Genomic DNA, 21,870 nt, shown 5'->3' with positions numbered 1-21,870 from the left:
ATATGTAGTGGAGTTGAAGAATAAATTAGCATAAAACAGAAATACTCAAGTAAAGTACCTCAAAATTGTACTGAAGTACAGTACTTGAGTAACCTTTTGCCATTTGGTTACATTTGTACTCAAGAGTAAAATCATTTTACTGTGTAGTGTTGCCAAGTACCATGCATGGACAGTTAGTTAGTCACGAGGCTGGTGTCTCCTTCCATTACAGTGGCCAACGGGGACTTCGCTAGCAGCGCCTTCCGTAATGGGCGGCGCAACTGCATGCCGGCGCCCTCTCCGGACATCAGCAACATCAACCTGTGGAACATTCTGAGGAACAACATCGGCAAGGATCTGTCCAAGGTGTCCATGCCCGTGGAGCTCAACGAGCCCCTCAACACCCTGCAGCACATGTGCGAGGAGCTGGAGTACAGCGAGCTGCTGGACAAGGCAGCGGAGACGGACGACCCCTTTGAGCGCATGGTAAAGACACAAACACTCCCGTCGGCTCCACTCCGTTTAATTATTTAATTTGCCACTTAAATCGTCCCACGCGCCTGCCCGGCTCACATAACTCTGCGGTCGCCGATAAAGAGGTCTCATGTGTTGGATCCCTTCTACTCTGTTACCACAAAGGTGCCGTAGTAGACCAATGTGTACGTCGCTACTAATAGATTCCAATTGATCTCCCCGCAGGAGACATTCTATACAGCTCAACAGGCAATTAACCACTTGAACGGTAGCATATTGAGGCGAATGTTTGGCGAAAGTAGCAGATCTTCAACACTGCTGTTGCAAAACCAAAAGAGATTTGGTGTATATGGAAAAATAGAGCAAACCAAGTACAGAGGCGACCCTGGTCAACTGGATTTTCTTCTGTACAGCCTTTTTTTATGGGTTCGGCCTTATCACCAATACAGGTTTTACTTTTTATTACCCATGTTGTGATTTTTTATGGGCTTGTCAGGTTTACAAAACAAACAACCTACAGTATCACAAAATACAGTCACATCTCACAAACACAAAGACGAAAAAATAAAAGAAAAAAAGGGGCGGGGGAGTATTAAAGAGAGGTCATCATGGTGTAAATATACAATTGTCAGATAGGAAGGTCAATACTAAATCAAGAGGGAGTTATTTCAGTCGGGAGGGACAATTTGAATTCTACAGTGTATATATTCTGTAAAAGGCTGCCAAATGTTGTCGATCTTCATCTTGGGTAGGGAACCTCCTAGGGTATGCTTGATTTTCTCCACCTGCATAAAATGGATTACATCCCCAATCCAAAGAGAATGCGTAGGAACGTACAGTAGGAACCCTTCCAATTCAGAAGAATGGACCGCCTTGCCAGCAGGGTTAAAGATGCCACAATATCACAGCTGGCAAGACTCCAAACACAGCAACAAGTGGGGATGGTGCAATGGGGACAGGGGTGATTGGACAAAGTCTCAAACACGGACTCCCAAAATGAAGAGAGAGAGGGACACAACCAAAACATATTGTCATATACAGAGGCCTGCCACAAATGTCAGGCTCCTGTAAAATTATGTGAACTTATGATGATTTTTTTTCAAGGCAATCCAGAATCCACTCAACTCCTATGTTATTACATTGCTGCTGACAAGCCAAAATAAACACCTCTGTGAGTGGATACCTCGCTCCAATGCAGCTGTCGACCATGGAGATCCACCTATCCATCATCTTCAGCACTTGATGCATACTAATGTTTGGCTTATTCATTACAAAGTCTATTGTTATAAGCCGTGTTAATCTTGATTGTCTCGTTTTGTCCCTTTGACAGGTCATAGTCGCTGCTTTCGCTGTCTCGGGCTACTCATCCACTTACTACAGAGCAGGAAGCAAACCATTCAACCCTTTACTTGGAGAGACGTATGAATGCATCCGGGAAGATAAGGGCCTTTGTTTTTATGCTGAACAGGTGAGTCTTTCCTGTTGAAGGCCTATTAACCAGCAGCGTCTATTAAACAATAGTTTTGGCCATAGGCTACCTTCCTCTTGATCTCTGTGAGAATAGGGGCTGAAAAAGTTGTGTGCTTCAGTTTCTCTGCGCAATGGTGACCCTTTTTCCACGGGCATGCTTCTCGCTAGTCTTCTGTGAACAAAGACACATTGGGCCTCCTTCACTAACTTGGTCGTAAATGTCGTGTACTGTATATAGACGGATTTCCGCGCGACGTCATCACAGAGCAGAATGCGCAATCTGCGCATGCTCGGGGAAAACGAATTGTTGCGCCGTTCACTCTGTTGTTATGTTCGGGAGTTAGATAGCCATAATTCTGCTATTATAGGCATAATAGGCATAATGCTGCTATTATATACAAACAGATCCAACTTCCGACAAATCATTTTTATTGAGTAAACAAGGTATTACAAACTGCATAATTTAATCTACTTTCATTAAACCCGGTGAAGATCATTTATTTTATGAATGGACATTTGACCAGAGCTGCTGCGGGTAATGGCGCCCTCTATAGGCTACCCCCGGCTCTGCGCGGTCATATCCTCTCATGTTTACTAACAGGAAACCTGTCTATTGCATAAGTCAATTCTGAAGTGCGATTCATGAAAGGGGGTGCAGAACCATGATTTGTGCGGATCACAGGTGTATCTCATTTTTGTTTTTAAGTCACGAGCGCGCTCCCATGTAGACCAGTTGCATTGTTCCACACCCCTTTTTGTATTGCTCCTGAAATTAAGTAAAACTGAAACAGAGCTGTAAAAACATGAACACAATTTGAATCCAAGTGCATTTTGATTACTGTTACTATTAAAAAAGCCATAAAAAGCAATCAAATATTCGTATCCATAATTTGCTCAGATGTTTTGACAATTTGCATCCCATCTCCTGAGTTCAAACCGGTATACTATGGGTGCTTAATTCAAATCTATAATGGGGTCCTGCCCGGTGACTCAGCCAGTTGGTGCACAGGCCATGATGCTCCTAATGAGCACGAGCACCAGAGTCTGTGTTGTTAGGGGATGTGTCCACTGTCCACTGTCGCATTTTTTCCTGAACGCAGTATAAGCGTATATGTTTTGATTTTTTTCAAAGGAAGGCCACAGTGTACTGGAAACACCAACTGCACTGTCCTTCCAACACGTGCAAATTGCATTACACATAAGTTAAGCAACAGGCGTGAGAAATGTTTAACTAGTTACTTTTAAGAAAAGTTACTGTAATATTATTACTCAAAACGTTATAGTAGTACTAGTCAGTTATATTACTCATTACTAGTAAAAGTAATAATATTACTTTTTCCGTTAGTTTACTCTCGTTACTTACCAACACTGGACCCTATATTAGCTAAACTGCACAGTGTATCACAGTATTAAAGCACTGAAGAGACACAGCACAGGGTTCCATGGTGGCAGGTTGTCTCACACACGTAACAGCAGCTGTCAGACTGATTATTTGATCTTCTCTCTAAGGTGAGCCACCATCCACCCGTTTCAGCTTGCCACTGTGAGTCCAAGAATTTCACCTTCTGGCAAGGTAGGACGCCTGCCTCCCTTCCTCATTATGGTGTTTATTTTGGACAACTGGCTTGGCAGCCCATCAAAGAGATTTCTGTTGGCCTATTTTGTATCTAGCTTACAATTCACATGTGAAAAACATGTTTCTTGTCGTCATGCCAAATATTTTTGAATATGAATGAAATGCCAATCTTATTGTTACATTCAACATTTTTTTCCCCCCTCAGATATTAGGTGGAAAAACAAATTCTGGGGTAAATCAATGGAGATTGTACCGATTGGGACAGTCCACGTTATGTTGCCCAGGTAATTCTCTGCCCATGTTTTGTCTTCTGCTGATGTGTACTGTTTGGTTCACCACTTACAATGTTATACTTAGGCTATTTTAAAGAAGCCTATCTACAAGCTCAGAACGCATCACATTTAGAAAATCTTTGAACATTATTGCGAAAAACTACTTTGAACAATTTGGACATTTTTGAAATTTTGTGAGAATGTTTGAAAATCTAAAAAAAAATGTTGGGGACACCAGGGTGAAAGTGTCCATTATAACCAAGACTATAGCATGAGGTTAGCATTAGGATGGCTCCAACACAGTGATCAGGTCTTAACTATAGTTTTCCTCTAGGTTACTCGGAAGTTAGAGAGACTGATGTCCAAATGTCCTTGAACAAGATGCTGATATCCCCGTCTCTCGTAGTTAATGTTCTCAACCCTTTTCATGTCAAGGAACCCCATATTAATATGTTTTGGCCGCGGAACTCCATCTGAAATTATTTTTTGCCAGGAACCCTGATAAAAGAAGATATGTGTTTTAAAAAAAGAAGTCAAAATTATTCCAAATCTTTCCACAGTTTTTCAAGATTTTCAAAAATAGCAGAGATTGTGGATAGGCTATTTTTTAATCGACAAACTATAAAATAGGGATAAAGTGATTGTTCCCCATTTAGCTGGGGACTCCCTGGAACCCCCTCAAGGAACCCTGGGGGTTCCCGGACCCCACTTTGAGAACCACTGACCTAAACCTTCCACGTAGAGCTGCTCTGCTCTCTGCTGGGCTATGGGAACCTATAAGGAGTTCCATCCTGTAAAAATGTCCTTGACCAGGTTGGATGAACTCAACTGTATTGAGCTGCTGATTTATTTTCTCCCCCTCTCAGGTTGGATATTGTTGGGTGTTTTGGGGACTGCTGAATATCCAACAAGATTATGTGGGACAGTGGTTGTCAATATTTGTGTCATTTATGTGATGACTTGTCTCAGTGTACTTTTGAAAGATTTTTTAAAACCCATCATCAACTATACTTAATGTTATATGAGCAACAATTCAGAGCTGATTAACTGTCATTATGTCTTTGTGTTAGCTATGGTGATCACTATGAATGGAACAAAGTCACCACCTGCGTCCACAACATCCTCAGTGGGAGGCGGTGGATTGAGCATTACGGCGAGATCACCATTAGAAACACCAAGGGGAGCGTCTGCCTCTGCAAACTCACATTTGTCAAGGTATCAACCTCTCTTGTAGCGGCAATAAGTATCAGCTGAAACCGTAACCTCTATTCACGTGTCATGTGGCCTCATGTACCGTAGCTACCATCATTTACACACTTGTCTTTTTTTATGACATTGACTCTTTAATATATAATGGAATAATTATTCATGACAATTCCTAAATATGTCTGCGGTTGTCTCTTCTAGGGAAACTACTGGAGTTCTAGTGTGAATGAGCTTCAAGGGTTTGTCATGGATCAAGAGGGAAAAGTTGTCCATAGGCTTTTCGGTAAATGGCACGAGGGCCTTTACTGTGGTGTCCCACCTTCTGCTAAGTGCGTCTGGAGGCCAGGTAAGCATTAGCTTCTTATCTAGAGTCACACTCAATACAGATTGGTGACAAATTAAAGGAAAAACCTGAATAAATTAGTGGAGAAACATGGAATACAGATGGAACAGGTGTATTACAATTCAGTGTAGTGGTTTCGCTGGCAGACACACACAGACAGCAAAAATATAATCTCCCCGTGTGTCTTCGGCTTGACCCCATTGGTGTAGCAGCCAGTAACAGCTGAGCCTTGTAGTTAGCTGTGATTGGTCTGACCTCAGTGTTGCCCAATATGGAGAGGAGGACATACATGGGTCAATGACAATGAATGCTCATTTCTTTGTGTCCATATGGTGTAGTAAAATCTAAAAGGGATAAAAGTAAGATATGGTGCACACACTGTGATGCTAGTGAGCATGAAATACAGCCGATCTACAGTATAAGGGCTTGTACATCTGATATTTTCAGTGCACGCCAATGAAGTATAAATCAGGCTAATGGCCATGGAGGCTTATGGCTCTGATATCTCCAACTCAGACAAACTAGGGTTTAGTCCTGTCAGAACGCAGCTCCTTTGTTAACAGGCTCTCAGAGCCAATTGAGGACTTTGCTAATTCACCCACCCATGGTTTGTCCTGCATACATTAGTTAACCCTTCATTAGTTAGTATTTGAGTCCTTTTTTATTGGAGTTGATCAGTGTTATTCACCTTGAACATAAGGCTTTCTCACCCATCGCTCTCTCTCTCTCACACACACGCGCACGACGCGCACACGCACGCACGCACGCACGCACGCACACGCGCACACACGCACACGCACACACACACACACACACACACACACACACACACACACACACACACACACACACACACACACACACAGAACAAAAACCATGAAGTGATATGGTCAGATGAGTCATCCTTCACAATATTCTCCACAAGTGGGAAAGTGAATACACCAAGAGAATGGTATAGGCCTGAATGTTTGTGATTAGTATTCTCTATTAAGCTGTGAGGGGCATTTCCCTGGCATATTTTGGGTCAATTTGTCTCCTAAAAGGTAAGTGTCACTGCAAATCAATACTATTATGAGTGATTACTTTAATCCTATGATGAAATATTTCTATCCTGATGGGAGTGGTTATCTCAATCCAACTGAACACCTATGGGAGATATTGGACCAACATGTTAGACTGCGCTCTCCAATACAATCAGCACCAGATGAGGAAATATCTTTTGTTAGAATGGTTTTCCACTTCTCCACTAGAGTTCCAGAGACTTGTACATGCCGAGGCACATTGAAGCTTTTCTGGTGGCTTGTGGTGGCCCAACACCTTACTAAGAAAATGAGTTTTTTTCTTAAATGTGTCACCCGTCTATCTGCCAGGCCTTGCTGTTTTGCTGGTGCATTCCCTTTACCCTCTGCTACAGCTGGATTAGATTTGGGCTTTACATAAGAACATACATTTGATTCATTTTCTCATATACATATAGGCATAAGAATACTTGCAGTAATGCATTCAAGGTAAAAAGATCATTTGTCAAGAGGATAAAAATGTGAAATTGATGTGATACATCCGTAATTTATTTTCTTGTTCCTTCCTTTGTATTTCTTTGTCAGGGTCCATGCCTACAGACTATGAAATGTACTACGGCTTCACCAGGTTTGCCGTTGAGCTCAATGAGCTTTGCCCTGAGATGAAAGATTCACTGCCGCCTACAGATGCCCGATTCCGACCTGATCAAAGGTACAAACTTGAATCCACACTCCATCAGACCGCTGGGGAGGCGGTCTGATGGCCAATGGGGAGGTTGGGAATTTGTGTAAAGCAATCATGATATAGCTTGAGGCCGTATTTTGCTGCCATCTGCTGAGAGAATGTGGAATTGGTAGTGACCCGGTGACAAATTAAACTGCAGTACAAGTGAATTAACATTACGCTGTTAATCCTGGTTATGGCTGATAAGACCCATATTCAAACCAATAGATGAAGTGGAGCTCAAACAGTTTAACTAAATATTTAGTGTCTCATTTAAATGTATTTCCAGATTAGTTGATAAGCGCTCAGCCGCTCACTAATGCTGTCTTGGTCCTACAGGTGTCTGGAGGAGGGGAACTTGGAGATGGCGTCATCTGAGAAGCAGCGTATCGAGGATCTACAGCGGGTCAGGAGGAAGATGAATGAGGAGAACAACATCAAACACCAGCCCCGCTTCTTCAAGTAATTACATTACGTTACATTACAGTCATTTAGCAGACGCTTTTATCCAAAGCGACTTACAATAAGTGCATTCAACAGACACTAGGTAGACAAGAAAACTACTAATCACCAGAAGTCTTAAGTGCATTCTCTTCTAAAACAAGCAACTAAGAGTATACCTAGCGCAAATGTAAAAGTGCAATATATCAGCTACCTACTTTCTTAAACAGATGAGACAAATAGGAAAGTCAAATGAGCAAGAGCTAAAAACAAGTACCGGTAAGTGTATCGAATAAACAAGAGCCAATAAAACAAGAGCTCGTACAAGTAAATGACCACAAGTAGGCAAGGCTAAGAGGAAGGGTCAGGGTAGTGTTTCCTGAAGAGGTGGGTTTTCAGCCTGCGGCGAAAGATGGGCAGTGACTCTGCTGTCCTGACATCACCAGTAATGACCACCTTACCACACTGGATAAGACCACCCATTTCCCTTAGGGCAGTGGTTCTCAAACCTCAAAAGGGATAGTTCACAAAAAAACTACTCTTTTTCTATCGATTAGTCACCCCATGGAGACTTGAATTCATGGATATTTTTTTGTTTTTGTCGCATTCCTAAGCCAATAATGTGATGGCCAGCGGACCGGTAGGCAGCGGTTCCGGTAGGAGACATAAAGGAGACCTTTTGTGTCTCCTACCGGAACAGCTGCCGGTCATCAAATTATTGTCTTGGGAATGCGACAAATACAAAAAAATATCCATGAATTCAAGTCTCCATGGGGTGACTAATCGATAGAAAAAAAGTAATTTTTGGCGTGAACTATCCCTTTAACTCTGTCAGAGTTACAGACTTGTAAGGGTCCCCCCCCCAAGGACCTCTGAGAGTCCTTGGAACCCACTTTGAGAGAACCGCTGCCTCAGGGAAATACAAGCGACCATATCTCACAGTTTTATTAGTTATTAACAATTTATCTGAACACTCGTTTTCTGTTTCTTTTCTCCCAGGAAAGTGGTTGATGCCAATCAGAGGGAGAGGTGGCTCACCAACAACACGTACTGGGAGCTTCGTAAAAACCCAGGCTTCATCAATATGGAACAAACGATAACCCTGTGGTAGCACCTGGGACCGCTACGTACTCCATATCATCATCATCATCCTCATCATCATCGTAGAAAAGACAGCTGTTACCTATGCACAATAAGGTGTTATGAGAAAACATGTTAATGACAAAGACGTGTGTGCATGGACATAAGCGACTGCAGAACTGAGAGATGACCCGAATGAACCATGGTGGCACAGCGGTCATCGCTCCATTGGGGCATCCTCTAGGATCACCTTCATTGTGCTTGCAGAAGCTGGTTTGACCAGGCAACAATCTTACCAATCTCACGTAGATCTATCCTAAGCCGTTTTGACTTCTCAGTATGTCCTTGCCTTAATAAAGTCGCCTATCCACATCACACATTTGAAAGGTTTTCAGTACAAGTCATTTAATTTCGGGAAAGAGGTTTGGTTTAGATTAGTCTATGAAATTGACTTTTTGATGACCTACTGTATGTATCATGCATGATTAGTGCGCAGCTTTTCATCGGCATATGCCATAGTTACTATATCAACATTATTTGTTGTAGAAAAAAAAGAGGTATTTTTGTAAAATATCTTGGACTTGTAGACTTTACCGAAAGGGTATTGTGTGGTATAGTTTTGGCAAATTTGATTTATTAATGCCTTTTACTATTGTTGAATCTGTTTAATCATAACGGTATTCTCTCCTGGGTAAAAAAAACATATTAATGTAATTGATTTTGATTGGTATTACTGATAACTATAAATATTTCATGTTATGATTCAATTCCAAAGACCAGCCATTAACTAAAGTCATCATTTTGGAAAGAAGTACTGTACTGTAGGACATTATGGCTATTACCCTGCCGCAGCAATGCATGACGGGGTATTGTAATTAGTGCTGTTCATTTGTCTGTCTGTCTGTCCGTCTGTCTGTCTGTTAGCAAAATAACTCAAATGGCTGGATTTTATTGAAACTAGGTGGGAATCAGAAATGGGCTACCCCGAAGAGATGATTAACCTTTGGGTCAAAAAGGTCGAGTTCAGGATCGAGGTCAAAATTACATAATCAGTAATATCTCAGGAACGGACATAAAAGAACAAACATTGGTGTGGCCAGGGTTTGTACCCCAAGGTAATGGTTATAATTATTACATAAGCAGTGTTGATAGATCCCCCGATGCTGGACAGCCACCACTTTTGTTGGTATTGTGCTACCCCTACGCAGGTCTTGTGTCAAGACATATACTATATTGCAGTAACAGCATTAATTGTGTACAAGTGTCCTGCAAGTGTCCTCCTACTTGAAAGCCAGTGTCTCCCCATAATGGAATTTCACCCCCTCTGGTGTAAATATAGGGACAACTGTTCACCCCAGACTGCCTCATGAGCATCGTTAGTCCTGTGCCCTATCCAGCTCCCAAAGTCTAATTTTAAATATTGACACGTGACACCTGTTTAACACAGTTCAGCTCCTCCACATCACTTTAATTCAGTCCATATATAGTCGGCCAGACAGTCTGACTCCTATAGAACTCATGCGACACAGTAAACTATCTTGGCTGTAATACAGCATTTCGTGACCCTGGAAGATCCACTCTCTGAAACGTTAGCTGTAATGAAACAGGAGTGAACCAGCCCCATTTTTCTTGTACAGCGAGAGGTCAAATATCCTTTATGTGTAGCCACATGACTGCTGTGGGTAAACCGTCTGCTTCTCTTATATAACTGGCCAACTATGGAGAAGCTTACAACTGCATCCAAGAAAATACATTGCTTTTTATTTGCGGTGAAAACAGCACATGATACAAAAGGCACAAGGAGTTTCAGACATTTTTGGCAAGCTGTGGTAGGCCTAGTTTAAAACATGCTTTTAATGTTTCCCCAAATCATCATGTAGAAGTTCAAGCCAAAGGCAAGATTTTTTGTGTGTTTACAAATATGGTATTTTGATATTTTTAATGTGTTTAATTTCCCAGAGAATTTACTGTTATGATATGGGTCGCTGTTATTTAATTTTCTTAAGTGGATTGATTGCAAAGCTGACCAGCTTTAACCAACCCCTTTGTGTCACAATATAGGGAAAGACACAGTGGGGTTCAGTGATTGAAATCACCCCAAAACAAGCAAAAACATTAATATACTTTGTGCATCTGGAGTGCATTGAAATTAGTGTCCAATTGTGTCCTTGACGGTGGGATTATGACTTGCTATGGCAAAAATGGAAAATTGTTTTATGAGTGAACAATGAAAAATATGTTGAACAAAAACTATGTGAAGCAAAATTCATCTTGTGTGCACTGTTCAAGTAGTACCGTAGATTACAAACCAAAAAGATAGAAATGCTTTTCCATCCATTAACCTTTGTCATTCAGTGAAGTCTCTTTCTTTGGATCACATACTCAGTGCTACAACTTGTCAGCATCAAGTCCACTTGCCGTGCCTTAAAGCATTTATTCATGCCTCACATACTGTACAAAGAAACCCCCACAATGCCAAGAAGGTAAACCATTACAGTCTACTAAAGCCTGATTTATACTTCGTCATATGATGGAGTGTAAATTAAGCATAACCCAAAACATTCTTCAAAAGATTCTGCCTGTGTATAAAATACATATACATACATATTACAGGATTCAGACATTAAATGAGGGATTAAATAATAAAATGCATGGTCACTTAAGTGCTTGTAAGGGAAATGTGGGTAAGACAAGCAAGGGACTGTTTTTTTTCTGACTGTACTATGTGTAATCTGACTGTAATATGAGTACTTAAGATGATCCTCATTCTTCTGTTAGACTCTGTAACCAATGTCATTATTGGTGATCACTGTAAATACAATCATTTACAAGATGAGTCACTATTACAATAGCATATTTATGTTTCCCCCTACTTCAGTGGATAGAGAATAGGAATTTGTATATTATTTTTGCTTTTCTTTATCAATTTACTCCCGATTTCTGTCTGGAAGATAGGGTCTTGCTTCGTTTAGTCTGTGGTGTTGTAGATTCAGACTCTGAACTTTGTTCCATAGAGGAAAAAAGAAAATACATGAGATTTCATGTCGCTTTCATGTTCCAATAGGTCAGACACCATAACGTTCCTAAAGAAGTTCATCAGTTCTCGTACTTGCATGTTTAAACGACATAGCCTGCCAATGAATGTTGCAAATGCCTTACAAAAGGTTTTTGTTTTTCCTCAATTGGACTTTTATGTTTTTTTGTGTTTCCAAACTGACACACATCACTACTCACTGTGTCAGTTGTGTTCTTAAAATCCATTTCCAAATGGTACCTTCAAAAGTGCAATTTGAGTACATATAGTATATTTCCATGAACACTGTACACTGCTGCTACATAGTGCTTGTTCTAATAAAACTGTAAAAACTCAACTGAGATTGATTAACTAGGCTACCTACTGTATAGCTTTAAATTAACTTCAAATGTGTGTGTGTGTCTTATTTGTTTTATATGATCTGGACAGATCAATATGTACCATATTAAAACAATACAGTGTATCTACTCGGTAGAATCAGCCTCATCAGAGTGATCAGACACAATCTGGGGCCACTCCAAACGTTTGTCAAAAATGAGCAGATCTGAGAACACCACATTGTTGCCCTCTAGACTACACAGGATCACTGTAGCAGTGGTGCAGTGCAGTAAACACTAACAGCTCTCACCTTTTTGATAAAAATGGCAGTTAATACAAGTGTCTAAAATGTTTACGATCAAGAGGGTCGAGACTGGGATTCAGAAGGGTAACTATAGCATGGGGGAGGGAAAATAACCTGTACTGGGCAGTGAGCCATTGACAATGGAGACATTTTGTGGACTGACCGTTGGAAACACTTCTTTCAGGAGCCTGGTGAGTAATTAATTAATTTAGGTAGCCAAAATGTTTTAGCCCCTCACCCCGTTCAGTTCTAACCACAACTGCATCTAACAGGACAGAAAAATAAGTGGAAGGCCCAGATGCACAACTGCTCAAGAGGTACATCATGCCTTAAGCTGGGCTCACACTATAGGATTCTCTTATAGGATACTCATATAAGAAATCAGAGCCCTTGTAGGTCAGGACATTACATTGATGACATCAGGAATTTAAAAAAGTGACGACACGTGTTTCAACCAGTCAACAAAGCCGATAGACACCCATCATCTGTAAACTTGGAAGCCGGTTCTATGATGTCACTAATGCACCAGCTTGGGAGTATTCGGGAATCTCCATAGATGGGCAAGTATTTTAACAATCAGCTTGGGAGAGTTCGGAATCTCCATATATGGGCATAAAGGACTACAGACACACAGGAACAAAGGGACACAGAACACTCACACATGTGCACGTACAGTATGTGCATGCACACACACAGATTACTGGAATTATACAGATATTAAAACCACAGGCTATATCAAAGGGTTTGAAGACCTGAATATCCGTTGCATATCCAGTATTAAACTATCTTTACCACCCTACCCAGCTGTACAAAGCTTGTTTTAATTGGTTTGAGTCCAGGAAACATTAGATAATCTGTGTCGACAATTAATTAGATGAATTAAGAATTTTCATTGGTTTGTGATACTGGGTTGCATAGCTACTTGTATGCATATTTACATTTGCACTGGTCAGCAGCTTGGGAGTTCTATAAAGACGCTGGCCCAGACAGGAGTGGAGATCCTTTGTTGCTGCCCTACATGCCAGCCGGCATAAAGGGCAGTAAGTATGTATAAGTACTGGTCAGCAACATAAGGTCACAGGTTTGATCCCTGGCGCAGTTGTGCATTGCATAATTATTCTACTGCGACAGCAGTGAACGCCAACATGTGGGCTGACATTCCAGATGTGATGCTATTGTAGACTCAAATGAATCCAGCCGGGATCTACTTTTATAGTGGGCTTACACTTTAATGAGTTTAATCTCTTGTAGTATGGTCATATTGTAGGTCACATGAATACACACGTTCTGGCAGTATTCTCTGCCAGAGACTAATCAAAAGACAGCACAGACAGTTCAGTACATTTATTAAATATATCACACATACACAGTTTGCGTTAAGCACTACAGGCACACAGCAAATAATGAGATGAGACCAGTCAAACAGGAGTGCAGCTGCAGTAATATCTAGTCTCACAGAAAACAAGTACAGTATGTGGAAGCTGCCATACCCAAGTTGGAACTCAAACTTCACGTCACAGATGCCATACTCACAGATGGAGTTATGAGCAGAAAAATCCAGTCAGTACAACTACAGACAACAGGCCTAGGAATAAAAAAAAACAAGCACATACTTCGCCATAAACAGCCATTTGACCAGCTCGGTTTGCGCTCGACAATGTTGGATAGACATAGGCTTATAAAGTATCTGCTTCGTAATGGCAGCTAAAACCTTAACAATTACTGTACTCCAGGATGCATTTGTGAATGAAAAAGGGCAGAAAGCTCAGAAGCAAAACTTTAAAATAACTAAATATCAGGCAACATTATTTTTCTAATGTACAGTTTAACACATTGCACAAGAATCATGAAGCCTCAAATATACACTGAAAACTATTGCTGGGATATTAGACTTAAAAGTGACATTACAATGTGTCATAGACCAAAAATCAATATTTAATGCACACTTTTAATTCTTAGTCACATTTCCTCTAAATAAGTTTAGTTACACAAGTCGTGGTGCTATCATGTTGTATATTAATTCATTCACAGAAATCAGACTACTAAATAACCTTTACAGAATATAACAAATGATCAACAGTCTCTGATTGACTCAACAGAATAAAAAACATAAATTAAGATAAATTCATAATATAGTTACATTCTGATGAAGTTATAGTCAATGTGATTCTGCCAAATTAGTTTCCCTTGCATCTAAAAGAAGTAGAAACTGACTTAAAAATTGTAATTTAAAAAACAAATCAACCTACAATATCTTATCAAAGACAAGAGGCACATAAGTCACGAAAACTAAAGACCTTCATTGCTGACCAACATACTAAGATATGCTAAACTGAATTCAAAACCTTTTCACCTAGGCAATGCAATGAACTACAGAGTGTAAATGATATAAATATTACATTATAGAAGGTATTACTGCAGCACCCATTCCGCAATAAGAGAAGTGCTTCATACTGGTTTTTTTTACTTTTCTATGTGACTTACAGTAGACAAATACATTTACAAATGATAGCACACAAAAAGTATGATGAAAAAATTCAATCTGGGAACTAATGCTTATTTTTGAGGTGTGGGCAATTTAAGTTTTGTTTCCTCTCCTTGCAGATGCTGAAATATTGTATAACTCAGGTCGACGTCCCTCCAATAGCTGTGGCCCCATAATGTGCCTACGCGCAGTAAACATTCTCAATGTTCATTGAACCGAGTGTCAAATTGAGTCTCTGTGTTAAATGAACACTGACAATTTTACTGTCTGATAAACGCATGTACAAACAAAATGATAATAGGGAGACAAATGAAAAATGTAGCATTGTAAGAGATCTTCCTTTTTTTTCACAAAGTGGCCGAAACATTTGTAGAGGACTGCGTGGGTTTATTTGATGGAAGCCATGATTTTGATATACTGAAGTGCACTGTGTGCTGCATCATTGTGTGCATTGCTACAGGAAATTCCTGTGCCATGGCACACAGTAACAGGAGAGGTGGACAGCTCTGCCAGGCACTGGTACTGGCCATTCACTGTCAGCTCATCTGTAAAAGCACAGTCACACATTTTACAGTGCAACAGGTACAACGATGGCTGACATTTATTTTTAACCAATTAAAAGCGCAATGACACTTGGTAGAGGTTGGGGTTGTTGCCATAGAGTGACTCAGAATATTGGCGAGATATCTTGCTCCGTTACTTTGTTCATTAGAAAAGTGATTAGAAAAGAAGTCTCCTCATTGACTTACAATTCACGGTGAAACAGGTCTCCAAGCCACTCATTTGGTACATAAACGAACACAAACAAAGCAGAGTCTGCCAAAATGATATACTGTACATACTGTATACATCACAAAACCCAGTAGCCTACAGCAATTTTCCAAATTCATTATGCTTTAAGACACGGACCCGATCTTCAAAGAACCAATGAAGATGACATTTTTCTTAAATAAATAAATGCCATACTGGGTTTTGTGATATTATATATTGGCAGAATCTACTTTGTGTTTGATTATGTGCCAAAAGAGTGACTTTGAGAGCTGTTTCACTGTGAAATGTAAGTCAATGAGGTGGTTATTTTTGGAAAATCTATTTCAACAGAAGAACGGAGCAAGATATCATGGCAAGGTACAGTAACTACTAGGGGTGTGCCGATATATCGTCCCGCGATATATCGCGATACGTTTTCGCGACGATATGTATCGTTTTGGGAGAAAAAAAATATCGTTTTGAAAAAAAAAAATATATATATATATATATTTTTTTTTTTACACCAATCAAAATAATCAGGCATGCAAACAGCCCCGAGGTGAAAAGGGTGACAACATGTTGTTTTTTTTTTGGGTCAGGTGTCACACTATTGCCCTATTTGGATTCAAAACGGCTGAAAAGCTACAAGTTTGCATGTCTGAATAATGCAAAAACAGAATTATTTGTTTGCATTTCCTTTTTTTTCTCCCCCATTTATTTTCATAATAAAAAAAGTGTGTATCGTATCGTATCGAAATCGTATCGAAGTTGTGAGCCAAATATCGTATCGTATCGTTTCGTGAAATTAGTGTATCGGCACACCCCTAGTAACTACACAACTGAAACCTCTACCAAAGTGTCATTGCGCTTTAAGCCCTATATACTTCGCTGTACGACAAATGCCGAAAATAGCCGATAGTCTATAAGCTCATAATTTTTCTATTCTATAATGATTTTAAATTTGTTTTCTTTTTAATTCATGAAAATCTTTGAAAATGTTCGCCTATAATAGGCCCATAATAACTTACCTATGTTGAAGTATGCCACTTCAAAGCCCTGCTCTTTCGATAGCTCTGACATCATCTGAATGTAGTCCGTGTTGGGAATGCTCAGCGGGTTTCTCCTCAATAATGATATCTTCTCAGCAGAGGAATTCCGCAAGTTCTCAAATCGAACACTGGGCTTGGGTGTCTAAAAAAAAAGTACATTACACAAAACATTACAGTTGTCCATCAACATTACAGTTGATATTTTAACTGTGGTACCACTATATATGACTATGAATTGAATACCAAGGACCTAATTGGAAACAAGACCGCAAGGACATTTTTGAACGGACCTTTTAGACAAAGTATTTTAAATGTAACTGTACTGTTTTACATTTTTGCCCAATCAAATATTCAATCAATCCACAACAGTTCCCTCTTGAAATGCACAGAATACTGGACATACCCATGTGATTTCTGAACATCCTGACAAGCTTTGAAGCTTTGCCACCATCTTGTCTGCTGCTGCCCTTTTTGCTACCTTTTTCGAATTTCCCACAGCTGTTGAAAACATTTCAGATAAGTTGAACAGGTTGATTAATTTAAAATTGTGAATAACTAAACATCTGCTTAAGAAAGACAATAATCATTATCCATACCAGTCTCTGACAGGGATTCCATCCGACATGTAACCGTAAATTCTCTCTTGTGTGGTGGGCCAGCTTCCATTAAAACCGAGTACTCCGGAAGTCGCCATCCCCTCTGCAATGCTAGCTCCTACAATGAATGGTGGTAAGAATTTGCAGGGTCATAACAAGCAGCCGTTTCCAAGCATTATGTTTGTAAAATCAACACAACCGCACATGCAGACTCACACACAAACACTATTACTGATTTGGGTTTTTTGTTGTTTAAAGAATTTCTATGAATGAGTATGTCCCATTGACAGTACAAACATGCAGTACAAACATTCTCCAAGTAGGATCAAAACATACACAATCAAATAATTCCCTTACTTCTTTTTTACATTTTATATATGAACACACATACAGAAATAGCACAGTCAAGGCAAAGGGGTCAAGCACCTGCAGTATCCCCACTGAGTTGGGCTGGTCACTGGGCTCTGCTGGGACACCGTTAGTCTCAGTCTTTATGTGAACGTTCCTGCTGGTAATGACATGCACAGTAGTCAGTGATGACTTACACAAAAGCTGCACATCATGACTTACTTTTGAGCATCAGGTCTTAAGGTAGCTCTCCACCAAACAGACTACAGATTACTACCGACTGGCAGTCGAATGAAGTCGGGAGATCAGTCGGTTGGAAGGTGTGAAAAGAATGCTGAATGCACCTGAGAGTCGACACCGACAGACGGTTACAATGGAGCTAAAATACAATTTTAGCTCAATTGTAACCTGTCGGTTACAATTGATAGTATTGAATATATATATAGTATATATATAGTATATAGTAGAATAGTCTGTCGGTCTATGGCTTGATGTCTTTTTCAACAACATGAACATGTACATGCTTAGATCATTTGAGAAATTATAAATATAACTACTGCACTGCAGGCTGCTTAGGGCATTGGCACAAGATTATCTGTATTTAGACTATTTTGGTGTATCGTATCTTTCATATCTAATGTTAATTAAAACAATAAACACTGCATGCCTGCAGCAAGCAGCAGCGCAATGCGCACACAGCCATATCATTTTGCTTCAACTAACTCTTAGTTTCGTTTCAGAGAAAATATGACAACTGACAGCTGGTGTTTGAATGAGACGAGCCTCACGTGCGCGCAGTCCCACGCTTTTTGTCTGCATTTTGAGCACACATGCAACTGTAGTAATAACATGGATATGCGCTGTATTCAGACAAAATAAATGTACCGCATTTTAGAAAGGGTCCCTAGCAGCCAACCAGAGAGCTCTTCCTCCTCTCCGACAGCCCGCTGCTACCCGGCGGTCGGAAGCCAATTCAACAGCAGGTTTTCGGCAACAGACGCTTTCCAACACTTACCGCCGCCGATGTCGGTGTGGTGGAGAGCTAGCTTTAGGTGGGAATTGCACATAAGTTGAAGTAAAATGATTTGGTAGACATGGTTCAAGTTAACTTACACTGTACCAACATCTATCTGCAGAATGCTCAGGGCAGCCTCCGCAGCCTGATGTTTAGCAGCTTTTTTACTGGGTCCTTGACCTGAGGCACAACAAATATATACAGTGTAGTGCATTATATATTAAAGAACTGCAATTTTCACAGAATGTTTGCCCCCAGAGTAGGGACGCTATAGCCTGGCTCCAGCCCGTGAATCGCTAGCCACGGCCATTAAAAAAATATGTTCAGGCGATTCTGGTCTGGTGACGCTCTCATAGGAGGTCTCAGCCTCGGTTGAAAATCTGATCGACGAATCGGGATCGGGATAATCCAGTACGAACCAATCGCCAAAGAGTCTTTGAAAAAAAAAACTTTGGCCACGCCCCGATCTCAGCAACCGGCTGCATTGAGAGGGCTTTCAGACTGAATAATGGAGTGAAACGAAATGAAAATTCAGGCTGAGTGTCAGGCTAGGGACGCTAAGGTTCAGGTGGTTAAGTTGCCCCAAAAATGTACTTGATGTAAACAGGATAGCAATGAATATATTAAGCCAGTGTTTCTCAACCTTTTCTGGATCAGGGCCCACTTGACAATCTTGAAAGTGTTCGCGGCCCATCCATCTGGCCTTTCGGCTGCCGTGTTAAGTGGTCAGATGGGTGGGCCATGTGCATTTTCAGGGCAGGTTTGTTTTAATGATTAATCGATTGTGTATGGATCAATGGCACTAATGAAGTATGCTTTAAGTTTATTTATCCGCATCACAATGAAATCTCAAATTTCAAGGTTTTGAAGAAAAACATCTCTATTTTCAATATGAATATTATTATATTATCATTGAAATCTTAGCGTCTTCCCAATTATACAGGGGGCGGGGCACTTTCAATATCCTCACGGCCCACAGGTTGATTAAGCGATAATCAACCTGTGGGCCGTATTAAGCGATATCAATCCAGCCAAAAGGTCGACTAGTGTATTTTTCACAAACACAGACACATAATTATTGGGACAATTATGTATCGAATTGCAATCCCAGATTAACAACAAATAAAGCATACTCCAGAAACCCCCATTCTAATCATCCACTGCAAATTTGGATTTTAGGTTTAATACACCAGAAGTATTTAGGCTATATTGGGTGACTATTTCATTGACATTTTTTTTAAGGGACTTTTCAAAAATAAAATGTCTTGCTGATAATGACAACTTGTAATGGAAATGACGAATGTCTTATCAGGGACATTTTCTATTGTCACGAAGTTGGTTTATGGTATTACAGTATATGCTCTACTACCCAACTACTATTTTCTTCGAATGTTCCTCGTCCTCTTGAACTACTGAACGAGTTACTCAATTTGTTGTTGTTCCAATTAGCCAAGTTATGCCTTGCCTGAGATGCCCCCGCTAGTAAAACAGGATATATACTAAATATCAATAGCAGAGAACATTTTACTCCAGCCAACCACACAACGTCAGAAGGTAAGATACTAAATACCTGAGCAGCAAACATCTCCTATTGTAACTTTGAAGATGAAACTGGGCTGGTGAGCCTCCCCTTCAGCCTTCTCCATCACATACACGGGAAGGTTGCCAGTTTTCGTGCCATATTCATGCAGGATCTGTATAGGTGTTTTAGCAGGGCTCTGCTTCTGGGGTTGATGAGTATTCACATTCAGGCTATGACCAAACATAGATAAATAGAAGATTAACATTATATAGCTGGTGGTGGGTGTAAATCCATACTCAAACCCAGAGATAATGTAAATAATGTTGAAGTGGTGGGGAAGAATTAGTGTACTAGTGATTGATGATGTTATGCTCTTCAACACTTTGTGTGTGTGTGTGTGTGTGTGTGTGTGTGTGTGTGTGTGTGTGTGTGTGTGTGTGTGTGTGTGTGTGTGTGTGTGTGTTATATACACACATAAAGACATACAGTATAGATCAAGATAATGCAAATAATAATATTAAATAATAAACATAAGAACAGCAATTGCTTCCACGAGGATGAAATGAGAATACGAATATAGTAAGCTCAAGCCAGATGAAGTATCTACCGTGGATACAGGAAGAGTGGGCATACTGGGAACTACAGGGAAATCTGTGATCTACAGATCTTGTTTTCCCGGTGCCCAGATTTCTCTTGAGTCCAACTGCCCACTCTTCCGAGGTGCCGGGTATGGTATTCCATCCCTACTGCCCACCCTTCTGGTTACCAGTCTAACATACACAGATCAGTAATCAAGATAAAAACCAACGCTTAATTTATCCATGTGTCCTCAATTGAATTCACACAAATGCCCCTGTTTATAAGGCGGTGAGATTGTACTTTGATGGCATGATGCACCTGCAAATACGGTAGATGTTGGCCTACAAAGTTAACCTCATTACACTTAAGTTGCTAACAATATCCATCTGTCTTGTAGTGTTATTCTAGTAGAACAGTGGTTCTCAACCAGAGGTCCGGGGACCACCAGTGGTCCTTGAGGGGGTTCCAGGTGGTCCCCAGCTAAATGATGGAGAGTTGGTAACCAAATGAACCCATATAGATCTTTAACTCTTTAGAGTTTAAAATGAAACCAAATGGACCTGTTATTTTGATCAACGTTTGCCTGTTATCTCTCCTATGGTACCAACATCAATACAGCATGGAATTGTGGACAAAATCTTATCCAACGATAACAAAATATTCTAAGTCTTGGGTCTGAGAGGCTAAACCTCATTAAATGGTGGTTCCGTGGCTCAAATGCCGAATAAATTATGGGCGTTGATGTCAAAAGGCTTGAAAACCACTGTTCTAGTAGAACAAGTAATAAAAACAAGACTTCGGAGCAATAACAATGAAAACAGTGGGAATACATATTCAGTAGACATGATGATCACAGATCGTTCAATGACTGACCTCGTGCTGAGTGCGGTTCTAATGGCCGTGGACTGGTATCCTTCTTGGGACATGTTCTCCATCATCTGACTGGTCGATCTGCAGATTTACCGGTACTAACAACTAAATGATATATTCCTACCTGTCTGAATGCGGTAATAGTCGGGTTAACAATGAGTGAACTAGGTTAATATAGTGATGGCGCTATGGAGAGGAGCGGCTGGAAGTTGCCAAGATATTTTGACAACTTATCAACATCCGGTTCACGGGGTCGAGCTCTTCCATCAAGTAAACATGTTTAGACCAGCCTACACTGTCACCTAGTGGCTGCCAATGGAATAGGCCCTATGCACAGCAGGCATATGGGAAAGAAATTGGGCCTCTTCCTTATTTCCTTCACATGTCTTACTAATTATACTAATTAAGCCTGTTCC

General features: G+C 40.4%; 2 protein-coding genes across 6 annotated transcripts in view; one reads left to right on the top strand and one right to left on the bottom strand.

The window, feature by feature from the left end:
* osbpl6 (oxysterol binding protein-like 6) overlaps positions 1 to 11,801 on the top strand; it is a 47,180-nt gene extending 35,379 nt beyond the window's left edge. For all 4 annotated transcript variants that reach the window (XM_084084823.1, XM_084084824.1, XM_084084822.1 and 1 more), the window contains 9 exons: positions 212 to 465; positions 1,784 to 1,921; positions 3,433 to 3,496; positions 3,705 to 3,783; positions 4,842 to 4,986; positions 5,179 to 5,323; positions 6,925 to 7,051; positions 7,403 to 7,525; positions 8,504 to 11,801. In XM_084084823.1, the coding sequence (XP_083940949.1) occupies positions 212 to 465; positions 1,784 to 1,921; positions 3,433 to 3,496; positions 3,705 to 3,783; positions 4,842 to 4,986; positions 5,179 to 5,323; positions 6,925 to 7,051; positions 7,403 to 7,525; positions 8,504 to 8,615 (1,187 nt within the window). In that variant the 3' untranslated portion in view covers positions 8,616 to 11,801. The remainder of the gene's footprint in view (positions 1 to 211; positions 466 to 1,783; positions 1,922 to 3,432; positions 3,497 to 3,704; positions 3,784 to 4,841; positions 4,987 to 5,178; positions 5,324 to 6,924; positions 7,052 to 7,402; positions 7,526 to 8,503) is intronic.
* A 1,768-nt stretch (positions 11,802 to 13,569) lies between these two features.
* LOC311064010 (interferon-inducible double-stranded RNA-dependent protein kinase activator A homolog) lies at positions 13,570 to 21,682 on the bottom strand. 2 transcript variants are annotated; one of them, XM_084083717.1, is made up of 8 exons: positions 21,458 to 21,682; positions 20,054 to 20,235; positions 18,582 to 18,663; positions 17,547 to 17,628; positions 17,121 to 17,238; positions 16,928 to 17,022; positions 16,504 to 16,666; positions 13,570 to 15,270 (listed from the first exon to the last, which is right to left on the bottom strand). In XM_084083717.1, exons 1-8 carry the CDS (start codon positions 21,520 to 21,522, stop codon positions 15,113 to 15,115), a joined length of 945 nt encoding a protein of 314 aa, XP_083939843.1. In that variant the 5' UTR covers positions 21,523 to 21,682; the 3' UTR covers positions 13,570 to 15,112. The 2 variants fall into 2 exon arrangements, with proteins under 2 accessions (XP_083939843.1, XP_083939844.1); XM_084083718.1 differs by having other exon boundaries at positions 17,547 to 17,625.
* Positions 21,683 to 21,870: the final 188 nt, after the last annotated feature.

This window comes from Gymnoscopelus microlampas (genome assembly GCF_963454915.1).
Source record: "Gymnoscopelus microlampas genome assembly, chromosome: 17".
In the NCBI taxonomy this organism is placed as follows: Eukaryota; Metazoa; Chordata; class Actinopteri; order Myctophiformes; family Myctophidae; genus Gymnoscopelus; species Gymnoscopelus microlampas.
The sequence above is the reverse complement of the archived record's forward strand: the minus strand, read 5'-3'. Positions and strand labels throughout refer to the sequence as shown.